Here is an 18,316-nt window from a genome sequence, read left to right as displayed (position 1 = left end):
GACCTACATCCCTGAGTATAGGGTGGGTGGGGGCTGCCAAGAAGAGGGGTGCCCTGCGTGTCAGAGCACCAATCCATCATCATTCATTCATTTCATCAAATACAGAGGGCACTGGGCACTGTGTGAGGTGGTGGAGAGACAGCTGGGAACAGGCAAGTGCAGCTTAGTGGAGAGACAGATAAATTAAGACACAGTTGCTTCTACAGAGCTATGCTGGATATTATCTTGGCAGGGAGGGATCCAGGTAAACTTCCTTGATGAGATGGTGCATAAGCCAGGATAAGATTTTGCAGGTGATGTGATTGGGGGAAGAGCATTCCAAGTAGAGGGAACAGCATGGGCAAGGGGCCAGGGGAGATGGTGAGTGAGGCACCTTCTAGAATGAAGTCACTTAACTTCTGGAATGTGGGGTAGGGTCCAGCCCCAGCGGCAGTGAAAGCTGGGCAGGGACCCCAACTATCAGGTAGGGTTGGGGGTGGGACAAGCTGCCCACAGAGGGTACCCCCAAGGACACCTGATGTTAGACACCTGATGGCAGCAGTCCAGGCAATGCCCTAGGGGAGGAGGGGCAGGGTTCTCCACCGCTCCTGGGACAATCTCCAGAGTTTCTGGGGAACCAGACAGTCTGAGCTTGTAGTTCTGGGCTGAGCAGCTGAGTCCAATGAGGGGGAAGAGAGAGAAAGCGCTGTAGCCAGTCACCCTGACTTCTTCAACCCTAGCCTGTGGCTGAGACCCTGGACACACAACTAAAGGTGGTGTCTTACCTCAGTCCATGAAGTCCTGCTAGGAAGTTTAAGAAGCCACCAGACCTTGAGTTGGGGTGGAATGGAATGGAAGAGGGAAATGAGAAGCTGACACAGCCCGGTGCCGGGAGGCTGATCGCACTTCACGTTCGCATGACATGCACATCACACACACAACCGAGCGTAGCCCTCGTGCCAGCCTTGAGGAAGGGGTATTTTGGCTCCCATTTTAAAGGTTAGGAAACTGAGGCTCAGAGAAGCTAAATAACATCTCGAGGATCGTACAGTAGAAAGTCATGAAACCAGGATTCAAATCAGGTCAGTCTGACTCAAAACCCTGTCCGTCTCCACAAGACAAATGGGATTTATTGCACACCTGCTACGTGCCAGGCACTGAGCTAAGCCCTGCAAACCCAAAGACATGATGCTGTCTCTTCTGGGAGAATCAAATGAGATCATGTGGGAGGAGCTGTGGCAGATTGTTTTTCCCCAAAATGGGCCCTGCCCCTTGACGCTGGGCGGACTCTGGGCAAGTAGAAGTGAGGCTGTCTGATCCCGGAGGCTGGGTCATAAGAAGAGGCACAGCCTGGCCACTGTGCTGTGAGGAATTCCACTTGGAGAGGACTGGAGCTCCTGCCACCGGCCCGTCACCCTTGGGACATGTGGGCGAGCCTCCCTCATTCCGGCTGGGGCCCCGCACATCAGGGACCGACAGGCATTCCCACTGCGCCCTCCCAGAGTCACTGACACGCACAATCTCTGAGCACGAAGAGTCGCTGTTTCGGGCCACTAAGTTCTGGGGGTGGTCTGTGAGCCAGAGTCACTGGAAGGAGAGCTTTGTAAACTGTAAAGTGCTATACATGTGTGAGGTGTTGTTAGTAAGCCTGAGTTTGGCATAAGGGATTGTGTTAGCGTCTTAGGAAGTAAACTTTGTCTTAACCTGAGTTCTCCCCCAAAGCAGAGACTGAGTAGGGGCCTTTGTGCAAGGACCCACGTTTGGCAAGTGATCCATGGGGCTGGCCAGTTCAAGGGTGTGTTACTGAGCTGATTCCTACTGTGCACAGCTGGGGCCCTGTCAGGAATCTGCAGAATGGGCCCCAGGGTGTGGGACTGATCTGCTCGCTCCAGCCCTGTTGGCGGAGGATTGCTCCCAGGATGTTAAGTTCCTTGCCCTTGACGGCTGGGAACACCCCAGGATGGCCCAGGGCAGCTAGCTTGGCAGGGGAGCCCCGGGAAGAAAGCTGAGTCTGGCACTGAGAGGTGACACCATGTGGACTGGGCTGACAGACTGTGAAATGGAGCATTGAACATGAGCGACACATCATGGTATCAAGGCAAGGATTACATTTGATGTCCTGGACAGAGGCCTGCAGGGCCAACCTCTGCCTGGTCAACTTCCCCACCGGCTGGGAGCAGCCTGCCCGCCTCTCCGGAGAAGCCCGTGCAGTTCCAGGCCCGCTTGAGCGAGGCCCTTGTGCCCCAGAAACATCCCAGGAGCTGACCCCGCTGGCAACGCTTACGGGAGCCTGGGGCTTTGAGAAGTGCCTTTTGAAGGAAGCCAGTTTAGAGGGTGAGGTTGCTTTATTCAGACCCTTAGTTTGTCTCCTGGAAGCTAATGATGTGAGCAGATCCCGCCGGAGCAGATGCCTGAACGAAGTGAGATATCTGAGTCTGGAGGTCATCTGTCCAGGATCAGGCTGGGATCTGGGCAGGATGCCCTCTGCCTCACCTCTAGGAGCTGGCTTGCTGGTCAGGCCCCTCTGCCTACTCTTCTGCAGGCCAGTCCACTCCATTGCTCTCCCTCTGGGGACATCAGTACTTAAGGGTCTTATCTTCCAAGTGGAGAATGAGGCTCCCTGCTCCAGAGCCTTATGTCCTGCCTTTAACCCTAAGCCTCTTCATCCTTATTGTGGCCAGGGAGCCGGTTCCCTGCCACCTGCGGGGGATGCCCTGGGCAGTGCCTCCAGCAGCACAGAGAGGGCAGGACGAGCACTCCAGGAACAGGAAACATGAAGCAGGAGTTGGCTGTGCTTCCCCCAGGAGACGATGGAGGGGCTGCACCTCACAGGAAGAACTTAGATTTGGGGAAGGATTTCACGAATTACACCAATGTCAACAACACTTCAATGCACTGGGCACCTGCTGTATACGAGAAATTGAGCGTACCCTCTGGGAAGTTGGACTCGAAACTGTGTGGTTAAGAACCCAGCCCCACTCCACTCTCCCATCGCCTTTCCTTCAGCCTTTGCTTCTCCTAGGTGAAGAATCATGTCTCCTTTCTTCCTTCTTCATTCCAAAGTGGCACACGGCCTCCCTGCCATGCCTGGGGCCTTCGGCTAGGAGGAGGCCTTGCCTCAGCGGCTGGTGTGGCTGGCACGGCTTGGTCCCTCGGGGCTGCCCAGGACCGAGGGGTTTCCTGGGGTGCAGGGCTTTCAGTATAAAACCCAGAAAGCCCAAAAAAGTTGGCCACCCTAGATGAATGTCTGTGCTGGGCCCTCACGGCTCTCCTGTTTTGGGGAGACAAGCGCATTAATGGGTAATTACAACAAAGCAGGTGAGTGCTAAGCTATGGGGACCCCAGAAGGGAAGGCTTCCAGGCAGAGGTGTGTCCAGGCTGAATCTTGTAAGGAGGATTAAATCTTTAAGGCAAAGAAGACATGACAAGCAAATGTGGGAGAAGGGCTAATCAGGGCAGCAGGCTTTGGGGTCCAGGGATCTGTGTGTTTCTTTCTTTGGGTCCTGCAGGCACCAATGATACAAACCCCAGGCCAGCCTGCGTCCCCCACCCCTGAGCTGCACCCACCCTGAGTGGAGCCTGTTTGGAGTGCCCAGACTTTTGTGTGCTCTGTCCTGGCAAAGGCTGACCTGGAATCTCTAAATGAGAGACATTTTTATTCAGAGAAGACCCTTGCTGGGTGTAGGAGTTGGCCCTGAAAGTGCAGGACAGGGAGCTAGGCTGCACTGCCCCAGGAGGGAGGGAGGAGCCTGAGGTCCTGAGGGAAAACTATACTGTGATGGGGGCCTGAGTCTGGAGGACTTGCCCACCCTGCAGAGATGGGGCTCTAAGGGTGGAATCCTAGCCCTTCCATTGCTTGGTGGCGTGGGACGTGGGGGGTGAGGTGGGGCATAAAAGTAAAAGAAATCATCCCTTGGGGGTTCCCAAGGACTCATAACCATTAGTATTCATTCACACATCATCTGTTTTGGGGCAAAATGTCCTAGTACAGACTACCTTGGCCACATGAACAACTTCTGAATTCTAGGCCAAAGAGTCCTGTCTGATAAGTTCTAGACTCTTCGAAGGCCAGCAAGCTCCCCTCTTCTTGAGGGGTACCCAGAAGTTCACTATTAGTCTGGACACACCAAAGAGTAAAGCAACGGTCAAACCTCATCCTCAGAGAGGATCTGGATGAATCCTTCCTGAAGTGACTGCTAAGGCACAGGTGGTGGTTCTCAAAGTGTATCTGGGCCCAAGTGTATCACAGTCTCCTGGGGTGCTCATTACAAATGCAGTTCCTGGGCCTCATTCTAGAAATACTAAATCATAAGCCCTGGGTGGGGCACAGGAATTGGCATTTTGAACAGTCACCCTAGGAGATTCTTCTGCTTAACGCACACATTCTCTCTTGAGGGTAATTGTATTCATTTTAATAAAAGACAAAGTTTTGTCAAAGAAATTCATCTCGATGGTAAAATTTCCAGGATGAATCTAAAGCAGAATTTCTCAACTTTGGCATAACAGACATTTTGGATCAGACAGTTCTGTGTTGTGGGGCTGTCCTGTGCATTGTAGGGTATTTAACAACTCCTGGATACTGGATGCCAGTAGCATCCTACAGTTGTGACAAATCAAAACTTTAAAAATAGCTGCAGACATTGCCAAATGTCCTTGAGAGAAAAAAATCCCGCCCTCAAAAGGGATTTCCTTATGAAATCCGACCTGAGTCCAGCGTGCTGCATGGGCCTCACCATCCTTCGAACGACCTCCAGGCCAGGCTCTGCCCACACTGGACCCGGGGCCTCCTTACCACTTCCCAGCTGCAGATGGGGCTGAAGCCGGTTCACACCATCACTCTCCCGGCTGTGGGGTAAAGCCAGCCCTTTAATAGCTCCCTTTCCCGTTGTCCACCCCCCACCTAATCCACCCATTTCTGCCACATCTTTCAGATGCCCCTGCTGCCCAGCCCCCTTATAGGGCAGCAGAGGGGCAGCACGGGGCTGTCCCTGACGAATGGTGCTGATGAGGCTACAAGGAGAGGGCGTGTGTGAAGAATTCACCTTTTGTGAAAATAGGAAGTTTATTTTGGTGCTTATTCTAGAGTAAACATGGTCACAGTAGAAATCTTGCCAAGTACAGAACAATATAAAGAAGAACTAAAGGTCACTCGTAATTCCACTGCCCACACAGCCCACGCTGACACCCAGGAGGCGCCCCCTCGGCTACTGTTACCACCCTGGCTGGTGCGGGCAGGATACCTGGGTGGGACAGAGCACCTGTCCACGGGCAACAAAGGGCATCCCGCATTCCAGGTAAATGCCTGCTTTATTCAGAGCCGGTGACCAGAGGCCCAGGCAGCCTGTTTTGCGGGAGATTCCACCCCTGAGTGTCTCCCTGCCTCACCCTCTCAGCAATGAGCTCCTCCAGGTGGGATGTCAGAACTCGTCTTTTATGTCAAAATGGGGCTGGTCTTCAGGCTTGAAGTCCAGGTTGGGGCTACCGTCCTCGTTGAGAATTCTTCGGGCCGTGTAGCCGACGATGGGGTATTTGGCTTTGTACACTCTGGTGAAGACATCATCCAGGGATTCCAGCTCCTCGGCCGTCAGGCCGGTCTTGGGGAGAAAAGCCCGAGAAATACAGGGATGGGAATGAGTGGCTGGTGCCTGGCACTGGCTCCACCATCCCCTCCCCTGCTGCCTTACTCTCCCCGCGCCCCTAATGCAAGAGAAAAAATATCTCAAAAACCAAATCATGGACAAGTGACTTTTTATGAGACAACCCTGTGTGCGTATGTGTGTGTTAGGGGGGTGATGTTGTGGGGAGCAATGGCTTCATCATGTTTTGTGGTTTGACTGATGTAGGAATTAATGATTCCAGAGAACAGGGGCCAGCACGGGGTGCACTGTGTGTGTCTGCAGCCATCCCCTCTGCCCAATTAATCCCTCTGCTCTCTACCATCCTCTCTTTATAGATTTACACACCCTTCCCCTCCTTCATTCCTTAATTTGTTTCTGTAACTTTGCGGCTTGACAGTTTGACTCATCTGAGCACAATTGGGGTGAATGCCAGCCTTTCTGTTGGGATTATTCAGACCCTGGAATGGTTTTTGTTAATGCTATTTTCTCCTTCACAGAAATACAAGCGTGGGGGGAGACTCTGCTTCTCAGACCTGTCCCTCCTCTGAGCTACCAAAGGTGGCCTGGAAAGTGGGTCTCGGAGATTAATAGCAAATGTCTAAGAGACTGGGGGTGGCGGGTGCAGACTGTAAGGGGGATGGGGCTGCCAGGGCAGGTTGGAGGCAAACTGTGAAGAGCACTGAGCTTGATCCCAGGTTCATACGAGTTTGAACTTGACTCTGTAGGCCATGGGGAGCTACGGAAAGTTTCTGGGTGGGAGTGGCACTGTAAGATATCTATTTCAAGAAAACAATTGGCTGCCACACTGAGTGGACAGGAACATAAACGGGCTAGTCAGGAAGCTTTGCTACAGCCCAGAGGAGGAAAAAAGCCATGGCCAAGGAGGTGGGCCATTTTGACAGAGGCTCAGAATCTGGCTCACAGTGTCATGGGTGAGGTCTGCAGGATCCAGGGACATCTTGGCCACACCTCTGGTGGAGTCCTTCCCAGTCAGGGCATTGTAGGGGGCTCCTCGGCCATAAAACTCTGTAGTGGGGAGGAAGGAAGAGGCTGTGAGTGGAAGCTGTACACAGTAGGGGCTTCCAGACCTAACCCAGTCCTGGAAAGGCTCTGGCCCAAGGAAAGGGGCAGCAGTGAGGACCGAAGTCCAATAAGCTGCCCTCAGCCATCCATTTGGATTCTGCTAATTCAGAATATGCTGGGCTGAGATGTGACCTTTTAAAAACACAGAATGAAAATAATCTCTTAAAAATATTTAAAATGTAAAGAAGAAAAATGTTCTTTCTTCTTAAATGTTCATGGAAGCCAAGTCTATTTCCACACATCTTTTGTTTGGTATCAAATAAACAATGAACTATCACAAAACCACTTCCATGATATCAGTTGTAGTTTCCGTCAGGGAAACCATGAAATGGCATTAGAGTGTTTTATAATGTTCTATGATCTCAATGCTTTGCTAAGTGATACTTTTCCTCTCACTGCTTTAACTAAGGCAAGCCATCCAGTTTGACTCTGATTCTATAGGCAGCAGGGAGCCATGGAAGACTTTTGAGCAGGAGCATGATATTATTAGGAAAAAACTGTTGAAGTGTAACACTGATAAACACTGCTAACTCCATCCAGAGAAAAGGACTTGCTCAGCGTTCCCTCCCTTTCCTCCCACCTCCAGCACCCACTCTGGCTGCCATGCTCCCCAGACGTAAGGATTCATAAAGCCAAGCCACTTACCCTTTCCAGAAGTGACATCAAACACCACCCCCTTCACTGCCATGTAGATGGGCTGATCTTCCTAGAAAGCAGAAGAAAAGTCGTGAGGAGGAGGCAAAGAGCCCAGCTCTTCCAGCTCAAGGGCTGTGCAGAGGACGGTGGGTGAAGTTACAAAGCAGCCTTCTGCAAGCCTCCTCTCGGCCAGCCGGCCCTACCTGCGCTCACACAAACTTGGAAGAGTTACAAATTATCATGACAAGCCCAAGGCAATACATTTCTCTCTAAAAAAAGAATCAGGAACTGAAGAAACTCTACACAGATTAAAAAATCAAAAGAAAATTAAATGATGAATTACCTAAATCAGCCCAAATTTCCTTTCATCTTCATCTACATAAATGGATGTAATCAGTGTAAATGATCTATTTTATATTTTGCTCCTTATAGGTAAATTTTAGTTCATACAAGCATTTTCATGCATTGATATAACCAAAACGGCTGTCACTTAAACAGCTCTATCTTATATTAGTGATGCTGGGCACTGTTTAGCTATCCTTCTATTTTGGGCACTTGGATTGTTTCCAATTCCTTAGAACTATAAATGGCAACTTTACGAATGTCTTTCTATAAGTTACTTTATAATTTACTGAGTTATTTCCTTGAGGCCTATTTCAGTACATGGAGTTCCCGGGCCAAAGTAGATGAACAAAGTAATCACTTTTTATATTTTACTGGTTTGTCCTTCAAAAAACCATTTACAGTGCTAGAAATATACAAGCAATGCTGTTTCTTTGCAGTTCTAACAATGAGTTTTACACTTTATTGTTTGCTATATTCATGAGTACACTAAAGGAAGGACAGGAAAAAATGCAATTCCCAAGGGACAGGTAAGAACTCTGGAGGAATTTTTAGTTAAAACTAGAAGGGGCTTTGAAGGCAATCTAACACTTTCATTTGACAGATGTGACGATCCAGGCCTGGGGAGATTATGAGACTTGCCTGGAGTCACAGAGCGTATTAGAGGGAAAGCGGGGTCTGGAACCTGGAGCCGTGGAATCCCAGGCTCGGTCCCCTCTCTGGCCTGCCCCACCGGAAAGCACACAGCACAAGGACCCTGCACTTGCCTGGGACCAGGAGATGGTGAGTGTGTCCTGGGAGATTCATCCAAAAGACTCAAGACCTCAAGGCAAGACACAGGTCAGAGGTACCCAGAGGTTCGGGAACCAGGGAGCCACCTGCATGAACCAGGCTGGGCCTTTATCTTTCATCTGGCCTTCCTCCCCGCCCGCGGCCAAGCAGGGCCTGGAGAGAGTGCCTGCTGTGGGTGCGAGCTACCATGACCAGGGGCTACCCAAGCTGTGGGGTGGGGGAGGGGGGCCGGCTGTGGGCTGGAGGCTCCTGAGCCTCCAAGGCCCTCAGACCCTGCACCAGAGGCCGGGGGCGGGGCAGAAGTTCCTCACCGGGGACTCTTCTTGAGAAAGAGAGAAACTGCTACCGACGTTCTCTCCTGCAGAAGCACCCGGGGCCTCCACTAATAGTCTATAAGGCCGTGTTTTCCTAACTGCAGTTGGCATTGATAACATATTAGTGGTCAACAGAATCAATTTAGTGATTTATCAATAGAGTTTTTTAAAAAAATGAAATAGGAACAAAAAGTTCAAAGAAGAACATAAACTAGAAAACATTAGAGTGCATCACATATAGTAAGAAAGACTGTTTAGAAAACATTAGAGTGCATCACATATAGTAAGAAAGACTGTTTCATGGCACTTTTGTTTCAGGTGTGTGTGTGTGTGTGTGTGTGCACTTTTGTTTCAGGTGTGTGTGTGTGTGTGTGTGTGTACGTACGTACGTACGTACGTACGTACTGGGGTAGGATGCAAAATACATTCCTTAACACAGCCAAATGGCTACAAGCCATCGTTCTATTGTGTAATTAGAGAGGGTGGTTTCACATCTTTACTCACCCGCCTCTATCCAACAGCCTTCACTGTCTAGAAATGCTTTGCTGTCTGTCCAAACTGACTCTTCCACAGAAAGCACAGCGCTGCTTTTCACTACTGTTAAGTTTTAGAAAAGCAGAAAATACCTGTAGCCCCCCTCCCTGCTTAGTGCAGATTCCAAGGAGAGCTGGTGACTGAGCACAGACATATTTTATTTACAAAGAATAACCCTAATGGCCGGAAGGGCCCTGGGCAAGTTCAGGGTCCAGGGTTGTTCTACATAAACTCCAAAGCTAAACCACATTTCTGGTCATGTTTGCCCTCTCTCTTCTTAGACCGAATTAATATATCCCAGAACAGGTTGCTGCCTGAAAGGGAGGCTCTTGGTGGCTCATTTAATTTGCACAAGCCGGAGAAAGCACAGCCTGGTCCACTTCTATTACTCACTAGCTGTGTAACCTTGGGCAAGTTACTTAACCTCCCTGTGCCTCCTTCCTCACCTGAAAAATGAGATGATAATAGCACTTTCCTCAGGGGGCTGTGGTCATCATTAAATGAGTCAATGAGTCAATGACAGTGCCTGGCAGAGTTGGCTCTTTAATAACAAACACTTAATATGTGTTTGTTAAATTCAAACATCTGGTCCCAGGCCCAGATGTTGTGCTGAGCGCGCGCGGGGGTGGGGGGGGGGGCAGGCGGGGAAGAGGGGGCGGCCCTCCCTGCTCTTGGTCTCCTACTACAATGCAATTAAGGCAGAAATGTCTTCTGAGGATGGCAAAAATCAGTGTTGCACTTGGAGGGTTAAGGATGACGCTTCCTCTGGATCAAAGAGAATCCTCGAAGTCACTCCAGCCTCCCTGCCCCAACTAACTGCTTCATGACATCTGTTTCCCTTAATAAACCAAGCCTTCCCCCACCGTTTCCCTCCATTGCCGCGATGGAGGAAAATATACTTCTTGGGCCACTGACGCGTCTCCGTCAGGGAAAATTCTTAAGACTCCAGTGTCTGACATACAGGGTGGAACACCAGCAGCAAAGACAGTACACCCCCCTCACCCCTAGTCCCGGCACACGTTCATCTCCCAAGGAAGAACGAACACCAAACTCACGAAAGGCTTGTGATTTATGCTGTTATTTAATTCTAAAAGTGCAATGTGAGGGTAAGTCATGCAAGAATATACTTTGATCACATTGCCTGGGCTGGGCCCTCAGCCATGCATGCTGGCTACTAGAGGCCTGCAATTCAGGACAATTAATATATTTCAGGTGTAATCAAAGGAAGAGCAGGGAAATTCGCATTTACTGAGAATCTGTTGTGCTAAGCGCTCTCCATATGTTACACACGTTTATTTACGTATGTCACTTAGGTCAATTTTTATATTGACCTTAGAGGGAGGTATTACTATGCCTGTTTTGTAGATGAAGAAACTGAGGCTTCGAGTTTAAATAACTTGCCAGCCATTTTTCAGCTGGAAAATGAATGAACAGCCAGAATTCAGACTCAGACCTGTTCGACTCTAAAGCCCTGGCCCTTCCCATGGCATCCTTCCTTGCTGAAAACTTGAACGCCAGTCTTTGACCTGTAACTTGTAAACAGTGGAACCCGGCTATGAGAACAGCTGCTGTGACATGGAAAAATTGCTGGTGAAAGTGTGCGATCAATGCGTCTGCGTATAAGGGCAGCGGAAGAACTCAAGGAGCACTGGAAGGCCCTCTGGAAACATGTGACCTTCCTTGACATTCATTTTTGCTCAACATGCTTACTCCATGACCTATGTGTTATCTACAGGACAGGTCCTTAAAAATGGCCTCCTTGATGCAAGCCTTACTAGAATTACTGGGAAAATGGCCTTCGAAGAGGCATCAAGGAGGCCGGATTTCGGCAGGTATTCTGAGAGGACTAATTCATGCTGGAAGCACGCATGTAGCTGTCTTCATCCTCCCACATGTGAATGATTCAGGGAGCCTTGCTGTGCATCACTCTGAGAACGTAACCTGCCCCAAAGGAGTAAAGAAGCATAGGGCCTCATGCAGTATGTCTAGAACGCTGTAGGTTCTGTGAAAGACACCAGCAGCCAGGACCCCTGTCTTTTGTGATTTCCAATCTCTCTCCTCTTTTTTAATGGAGGTATTGGGGACTGAACCTCACGCATGCTAAATACACACACGTCCACTGAGCTATACCCACCACCCCCACCTCGTGATTTCCAATCTAAAGCATCCACTGAAGATCCTATGCAGCTCCCTGCACGGTGCCCAAACTTTGACCACAAACCACCAACAGGTGGGTCTGCCTTGACTCTCATTCAAATGATTATAGGAGAAATGAGACATTCACAGCTAGATGTTTCGGAAAGATTTCTTACACAAGGCCCACAATCCCCTAGCAGAAACTCTTGGGGGTCAGATGAGTTTTTGAATTCAGAATTTGTCAGATTGTAGAAAGGTGTTACGGGGTGCACGCTGCAACACCTACAGGGGGTCTGAGGCAGCACCCCATAACCAACCATATTACTGGTTCCACAGTAAAGCATAAACGTGAATACTCACACTAAGTAGGGTAAATAAAGACTATAAATAGTCCCGTGGAGCTCCAACAAGGTTCCATCACCGAAGGAGGTCAGATCAGGTCGGGTTGTGCTGTCAAATGACTTTTAAAAAAAAACCTTCTGGTTTTCAGAGCTTATTTGATTTCTGAATTGCCTAAGAGGATTATGGGCTTGTTATACTGCCTCTTGTTTGTATCTGTAATGATAAGCTAATAAAAACAATAGCAGCTAAGATTGATTAAGGCTCACTATGCTGAGACCACGCCAGGCCTATGCTCAGCAGTTTGTATATCACCGTCTCATTTCATCCTCACAGACTCCTGTGTAGAGTAGGGATTCTTACTACATGTCAGTTTGGATAGGTTACAGTACCAAGTTATTCAATACTTATCTAGATATCGCTGTGAAGGTATTTTGTAGAGTGATTAACATCTACATCAGTTGACTCTTTGTAAAGGAGATTATCCTGGATAATCTAGGTGAGCCTGATCACGTCACTTGAAAGGCTTTAAGAACAGAATTGAGGTTTCCCTGGGGAAGAAGAAATTCCACCAGTGGGCTGCAGCATCTACTTCTGCCCAAGGGTTTCTAGCCTGCCCTTCCTGACAGCCTGCTCTACAGACCTTAGGCTTGCCTAGCCAGTCTGCATGCCCACATAAACCAATTCTTGCAATTAAAAAAAAATATTTTTTTATTGGTTCTGTTTCTAGTGGATCTGACGAGTACCACAGATTAAAAAAAAAAAATGGAGACTCCAAGAGGTTTAGCTATTTGCCCAAAGGGACTCAACCCAGATATGATTCAAAGGTATAATGCTCTAACTAGGGTCACCATATAATGTATTGCACAAATAGTAACATGAGAGTGAAAGGCGGTACTATTAATAACTATCTCAGGACAAGAGGCATAAACCAGAACCATCCAGGGCAAACCTCTAACTAACTGCTCTCAACTGCCCCCTCCCCTCTTACTCTCTCTGCCTGCAGACATCCTCTGGGCTCCACACCAAAAACAATTCTTCCTGTAACCTGTTTCCATCTCAAGCTTCCCTCTCTCTTTCCCTCAGCTGAGTATCAATCATAATAGTATCAGCATAAAAAACTAAGGGTCTTTTCTCAGTCCTCATCCTGCAGCATGGGCATGGTGGCTGCAAGAAATCCCCACTTAGAGCTCTCTCTTCCTTTGGGATCTGTGTTGGGGGTGGGGGCCAAGATTACCCCCACCTTGGAGATTCACTAGAGGGACTCACAGAACTCAGAGGTAGGATTTATTACAGCGATGCAGTTAGGACACAGAACTGGATCATAAGGGGAGAAGACACAGGTGGAGTCTAGAGGAATCCACCTGTGCACTTATGCTCTCTCCTTCCCATGAGGGTCACACGGAGCACATTCTTTCCTTGGCAACCAAATGCAGCAACACATGTGCAATGATTCTGCCCAGGAAAGCCCATGAGAGACTCAGAACCCAAGGATTTTCCTGGGGGCTGGCCGTGCAGGCCCTCTCTGCCCAGCAGTGTTCAACATAAACACAGTTTGTACAAAGAGCCCAAACTGAGCCACTCTTAAGTGCGGAACACCTTGGAAATCCAGACACCAGCCCAGAGCCACTCTTGCAAGCAGGCCTTTCTAAGGAGAGCAGGCCTGCTCTGTTAACTCTTTCCTGCACAGAATCCCTGATCCTGTAGCATCTAGTTCCCTAGGCCAGGGAGCAGGCCTTGCTTCACACTCCCCCTCCTCCCCGCCACTCCTCCAAGGAGCAGGAAGAAGTGTCTGCCGCCAGCTGATACCTATACTGAAAACAAAAAGTTCTGAGGTTCCCGTACAGACCGCCAAAATGCGCCTCAGGGAAACAACTCGCGGGAAGAGAGGGAATGTTCAGGAAGGGTGCTCCGGCTAGGAGAGGGGGAAGCAGGGCGCCCCGACTGCTGGGGACTCCCCCGTGACCCCCGGCGTTGATCGGGCCTGGAGGGAGGAGCCCGGCAGGCCTCGCGCCCGGCTCCGAGCCGGGGCTCCGGGAGGGGGCGCCTGCGACGGCCCGCGCCTTCCCCCGGGCCTCGCCTCGGCGCCACGGCCTCCCGGGGTCCCCGCCTCCCTCTCCGCGAGGCCCTACCTGGCCCGGCCCCTGAGCCCGCGCTCGCCCGCTCACCTCTTCCCCGCCGTAGCGGGCCAGCTCCTCCTCCGTGAAGAGCCGCACCGGGGGCCCCCGCTCGGCGGGGCGTGCCGCCTGCCCGGTCCCGGTTGCGGGTAGCCCCGCGGCCAGCGCCAGGACCAGGGCCAGCTCGGCCAGCCGCCGCCGGGGCGCGGGGCCCGCCATGGTGAGCGCGCCGAGCCGGGCCTGGGGCGGCCTGAGCGCTGGAGCCCGAGCGCGTCCGCCCCGCGGCCCCGGAACCCCGCCCCGCGCGCGCCCGCCCCTCGGCCGGGTGAGGGTGGCCGCGAGCCGGACTCTGCGCCGTCCGCGCGCACCGGGGCGCTCGGCCGCCGGGACCCGAAGCCGCAAGCCTGGAGCTTGGACCTTAACCCCAGGCTCCCGACTCCAAACTGCGGAAAGTTGCGCCAGAGAGCGGCGTGTGTTACAGCAGTTCCTTGATTAGGTATAGAGTTGGCCTAGCCAACATTCCAACATCTAGGAAAGTATATTTATAAACTGGGCCCCCAACTTTATTAATTCACTTTTCCTTTTGGCCAATTTTTCTTCTTCCCAGTTGTGTTTAAATTTTGGGTCCCCAAAGGATTTTTGCGAAGGGTAGGGCACGTCAAAGATGCGCACTGAAATAATAATAGGTCACATTTCTTCAAGGATTTCTTCATTGATTTATTCAGCAGATGCTTTTTGAGGGCCTCCATGTACCAGGTCACTGGAACATTGCTGCACAAGACAGATCCACGCCCGCGTGGAGCTTACATTCTATGGCTGAAATAGCTAAGAGGTAAGATACACGAGAAGTATGTTAGATAGTGGTGAATGCTAGGGAGAAAAATAAAAACACGAAAAGGGAGAGGGAACACTGAGAGTTACAATTTTAAACAGGCTGACCACGAAGGCCCCACTGAGAAGGTGCTGCCGGTATAAATATCTACAGGCGGTGAGGAAGGTAGCCTGGGGCAGTCCCCGCAAAGGGAAAGACTGATCCATACATAAATACTGAGGAAGTAAAGTGCCCAGCTAGTTGGAGGAACAGCAGGTAGGGAAGGGGGTGGGAAGCGAGGCCAGTGAGGTAAGGCGGTGAGGAGGATGGAAGAGGGGGGAGATCTTGTGGGGCCTCACAGCTTATTTTTGAAAGATCTTGGCTTTTAGGCTGAGTGACTGGAACAGAGGAGTTAAAATGTTAACGGAATGACTCTGGCTGCTGTGTTGAGAAGAGACTGAAGCAGGGAGCTACTGCAATAATCCAGGTGAGACAGTGGTGGTTTGGACCAGGATGGTAGCAAGGGACGTGGTGAGAAGTGGGTGGATGGTGCATATATCTTGAAGGTGTGGCTGACGGGATTTGCTAACAGATGAGCCATGGGATCTGAGAGACAGAGAGGAGTCAAAGATGACCCTGCAGGCTGGGCAACTGGAAGGATGGAGTTGCCACTTACTGAGATAAGGAGAGATGGTAGGAGGAGCAGGTTTGGGGGAAGATCAAAATCAGGCTTGGTCAGTTTGAGAACACTTAGATAGCTAAGTGGACATATCAAGCTGACAGTTGGCTGTATGAGTCTGGACTTGGAGGAAGAGTTCCAGGCTAGAGACATAAATTTTAGAATCCTTGGCATATAGGTTGTACTTAAAGCCGCAGGATGGATGAGATCGTCAAGGAAGTGCATGCGGATAGGAAGGAGGGAGGTCCAAGGACTGAGTTCCCGGTGCTCGCCAACATTCTGTGGTTGGGAGAACCGGCCACCAAAGATGGGCTTGCTGTGTCCCAAGCACTGGTTCAGCACTTTTATGTGTATTAACTCATTTAATCCTCACTGTAACTCAATTATTGCCCATTTTACAGATGATAAAACTGAGTACCTTGCTCAAGGTCATATAGGTGGTGGCACAGCCGAAACCCTGTGTCCTGGAGTCTGCCCTTGAGGTAGGTCTGCCACTGAGAGGAGGTATATGGCCCTGACCACAGGGCTATACCTCCCCTCAGTGACTGCACCAAGTTCTCATCCACGTTCTTCAACAGAATGGGCTCCTAGTGCAGAGCAACCTAAACAAGATCTGTCCACAAATTGTCTGAATCTCAATTTCTACTTTAGTAACATACCAGCCTAACTGATCGATAGGATTGTGTTGAAACTAAAAATGACATGGACATGAAAAGCCGTGTAAGCTGTGTATATCCACGTTACACTGTCACAGCATCTCCAGGTTAGAAGAGGCCCTTCTAAACCCTCAGAATATCACCCCCGCCCTGATGCATCATGTTCCTTGGCATACAGGGTGCTGCTTCTCTGCTTGAGCCCTTTCTCTCCCTACAGTTCTATTTGTTAGGAACTGCTTTGAGCAAAAAGAAACTCCCTATAATTTATTTTTTTAACATTTTTTATTGATTTATAATCATTTTACAATGTTGTGTCAAATTCCAGTGTCCAGCACAATTTTTCAGTCCTTCATGGACATATACACACTCATTAACACATTTTTTTCTCTGTGAGTCATCATAACATTTTGTGTATATTTCCCTGTGCTATACAGTGTAATCTTGTTTATCTATTCTACAATTTTGAAATCCCAGTCTATCCCTTCCCACCCTCCACCCCCCTGGCAACCACAAGTCTGTATTCTCTGTCTATGAGTCTATTTCTGTCCTGTATTTATGCTTTGTTTTTGTTTGTTTGTTTTTGTTTTTGTTTTTTAGATTCCACATATGAGCGATCTCATATGGTATTTTTCTTTCTCTTTCTGGCTTACTTCACTTAGAATGACATTCTCCAGGAGCAACCATGTTGCTGCAAATGGCATTATGTTGTCGGTTTTTACGGCTGAGTAGTATTCCATTGTATAAATATACCACATCTTCTTTATCCAGTCACCTGTTGATGGACATTTAGGCTGAGAAACTCCCTATAATTTCTGCTGATCAGATCTAGCTTCCCCGCCCCTGAGATGCTGTGTGTAAGCCTGTGATTTAATAGCATGCTTATATGCCCTTGGATTTCTCCAGGCATCCTAGTGGCTGCCCTTCTCTACCTGATACCAGATTATTTTTCCAAATGAATCAGTCACCTGCAAGGAAAACAAATGACTCTTTAAAGAAATTTTTTTTTCTGGTCTTTTTTTAAAACATATATTTATTTTTATTTTTTTTTCTTTCTTTCTTTCCCTCTTCCTTCCTTTCTTTTTCCCTTTAATGGAGGCACTGGGGATTGAACCCAGGATCTAGGACCTTGTGACATGCCAAGCACGCACTCTACCCCTGAGCTATACCCCCAACTGCCCGAAGCAATTTTAAGTAAAACAAAATGGCTGTAATGCTGGAAGTTGGTTACACAGGTGATGGAAGAGGCTGAAAAGCAACCCTGAGGGAACCCAGAGATTAGTAACAGCAGAATGATTAGGAATATCCTGGTGTTTTTAGAGTTTAGGGCCTAGGTCACCTGGCTAAAGCTAGGACCACAGAAAAACCTTTGCATCAGGGGCTGGACCTATGGAAGGAAAGCTGCTGGGGGCAGAGAGTGAGGGAAAGAAAAACCCTGGCTTCTCCCTTGCCCTGATCCCCTCCAGTCTCCCAGCAGTGCTTCCTCTTGACTGAACCCAGTGGAAACTCAGCCCTTAGGGCCAGTCCTTATAACCCAGAGCTGAGGAGAGGCGAGGACAGGATCTGAGAGCAAATGAGCCAGGATTAGCCCACCCCACCTCCACGATCTGGCCTCTGCCTGCCCCTCTGTCTTCTAAGTGCTCCTTCATTGGTCCTCTCCAGCCACACTGCCTTCTGCTTGGGTCCCAGCCAGGACCTCTTTCTGGGGTGCAGGTCGTCATGACCTTCTTATCACTCAGGTCTCAACTCACAAGTAACTACCATCTTGAGGCCTCTCTTGACTCCCTGCGATCAGCACCTCCGCCCACAGCTGCCCTAGCACTTGCTATCACATATCCTCGTTTCCCTTCTTTGGAGTCCTTGTCAGTAGGTGAAACTGTTTTGTTTGTTTATTTATTCAGTGACTCTTTGAGTACCAGTAACTGCTGGGTGCTGTTGGAGGCACTGGGATAGAGCAATGAACAAAACACAGAAGAACCCTGCCTTCATGGATCTTACATTCTAGTGCAATAAATGAAAGTCAGAAGGTGGTACACGCAAGGGAGAAAAATAAAGCAGCGTATGGGGATGTGCTAGCAATGAGGTTTCCTGGCTTAACAAGGTGCTCAGAGGAGGCAGCGCTGATAAGGTGATATAGGGAGGTGGTGAGGAAGTGAGTCATAGAGATACCCAGGTTAAGAGCAGTCCCAGAACAGGGAACGGGCAATGCAAAGGTTCTTAGGCTCAGCATGTTAAAGCTGAGAGAGCAAGGGGAGGAGTAACAGGAAAGGTAGGGGCTGCAGG

General features: G+C 49.6%; 2 protein-coding genes across 2 annotated transcripts in view; one reads left to right on the top strand and one right to left on the bottom strand.

Moving 5' to 3' along the window:
* Positions 1–5,022: 5,022 nt before the first annotated feature.
* Positions 5,023–14,325, bottom strand: NENF (neudesin neurotrophic factor). Its single transcript, XM_072948505.1, has 4 exons — positions 13,942–14,325; positions 7,326–7,386; positions 6,520–6,623; positions 5,023–5,573 (listed from the first exon to the last, which is right to left on the bottom strand). The coding sequence occupies exons 1-4, from the start codon at positions 14,107–14,109 to the stop codon at positions 5,397–5,399; spliced, it is 510 nt and encodes a 169-aa protein (XP_072804606.1). The 5' UTR covers positions 14,110–14,325; the 3' UTR covers positions 5,023–5,396.
* Positions 14,326–15,144: 819 nt separating this feature from the next.
* The window catches only part of PACC1 (proton activated chloride channel 1), a 38,718-nt gene continuing 35,546 nt past the window's right edge, over positions 15,145–18,316 (top strand). Inside the window, exon 1 of the mRNA XM_015234745.3 lies at positions 15,145–15,188. The gene's annotated coding sequence lies outside the window, so the exon portion shown is untranslated. The remainder of the gene's footprint in view (positions 15,189–18,316) is intronic.

This window comes from Vicugna pacos, chromosome 23 (genome assembly GCF_048564905.1).
Source record: "Vicugna pacos chromosome 23, VicPac4, whole genome shotgun sequence".
NCBI lineage: Eukaryota > Metazoa > Chordata > Mammalia > Artiodactyla > Camelidae > Vicugna > Vicugna pacos.
This window is presented reverse-complemented; position numbering and strand designations above follow the sequence as displayed.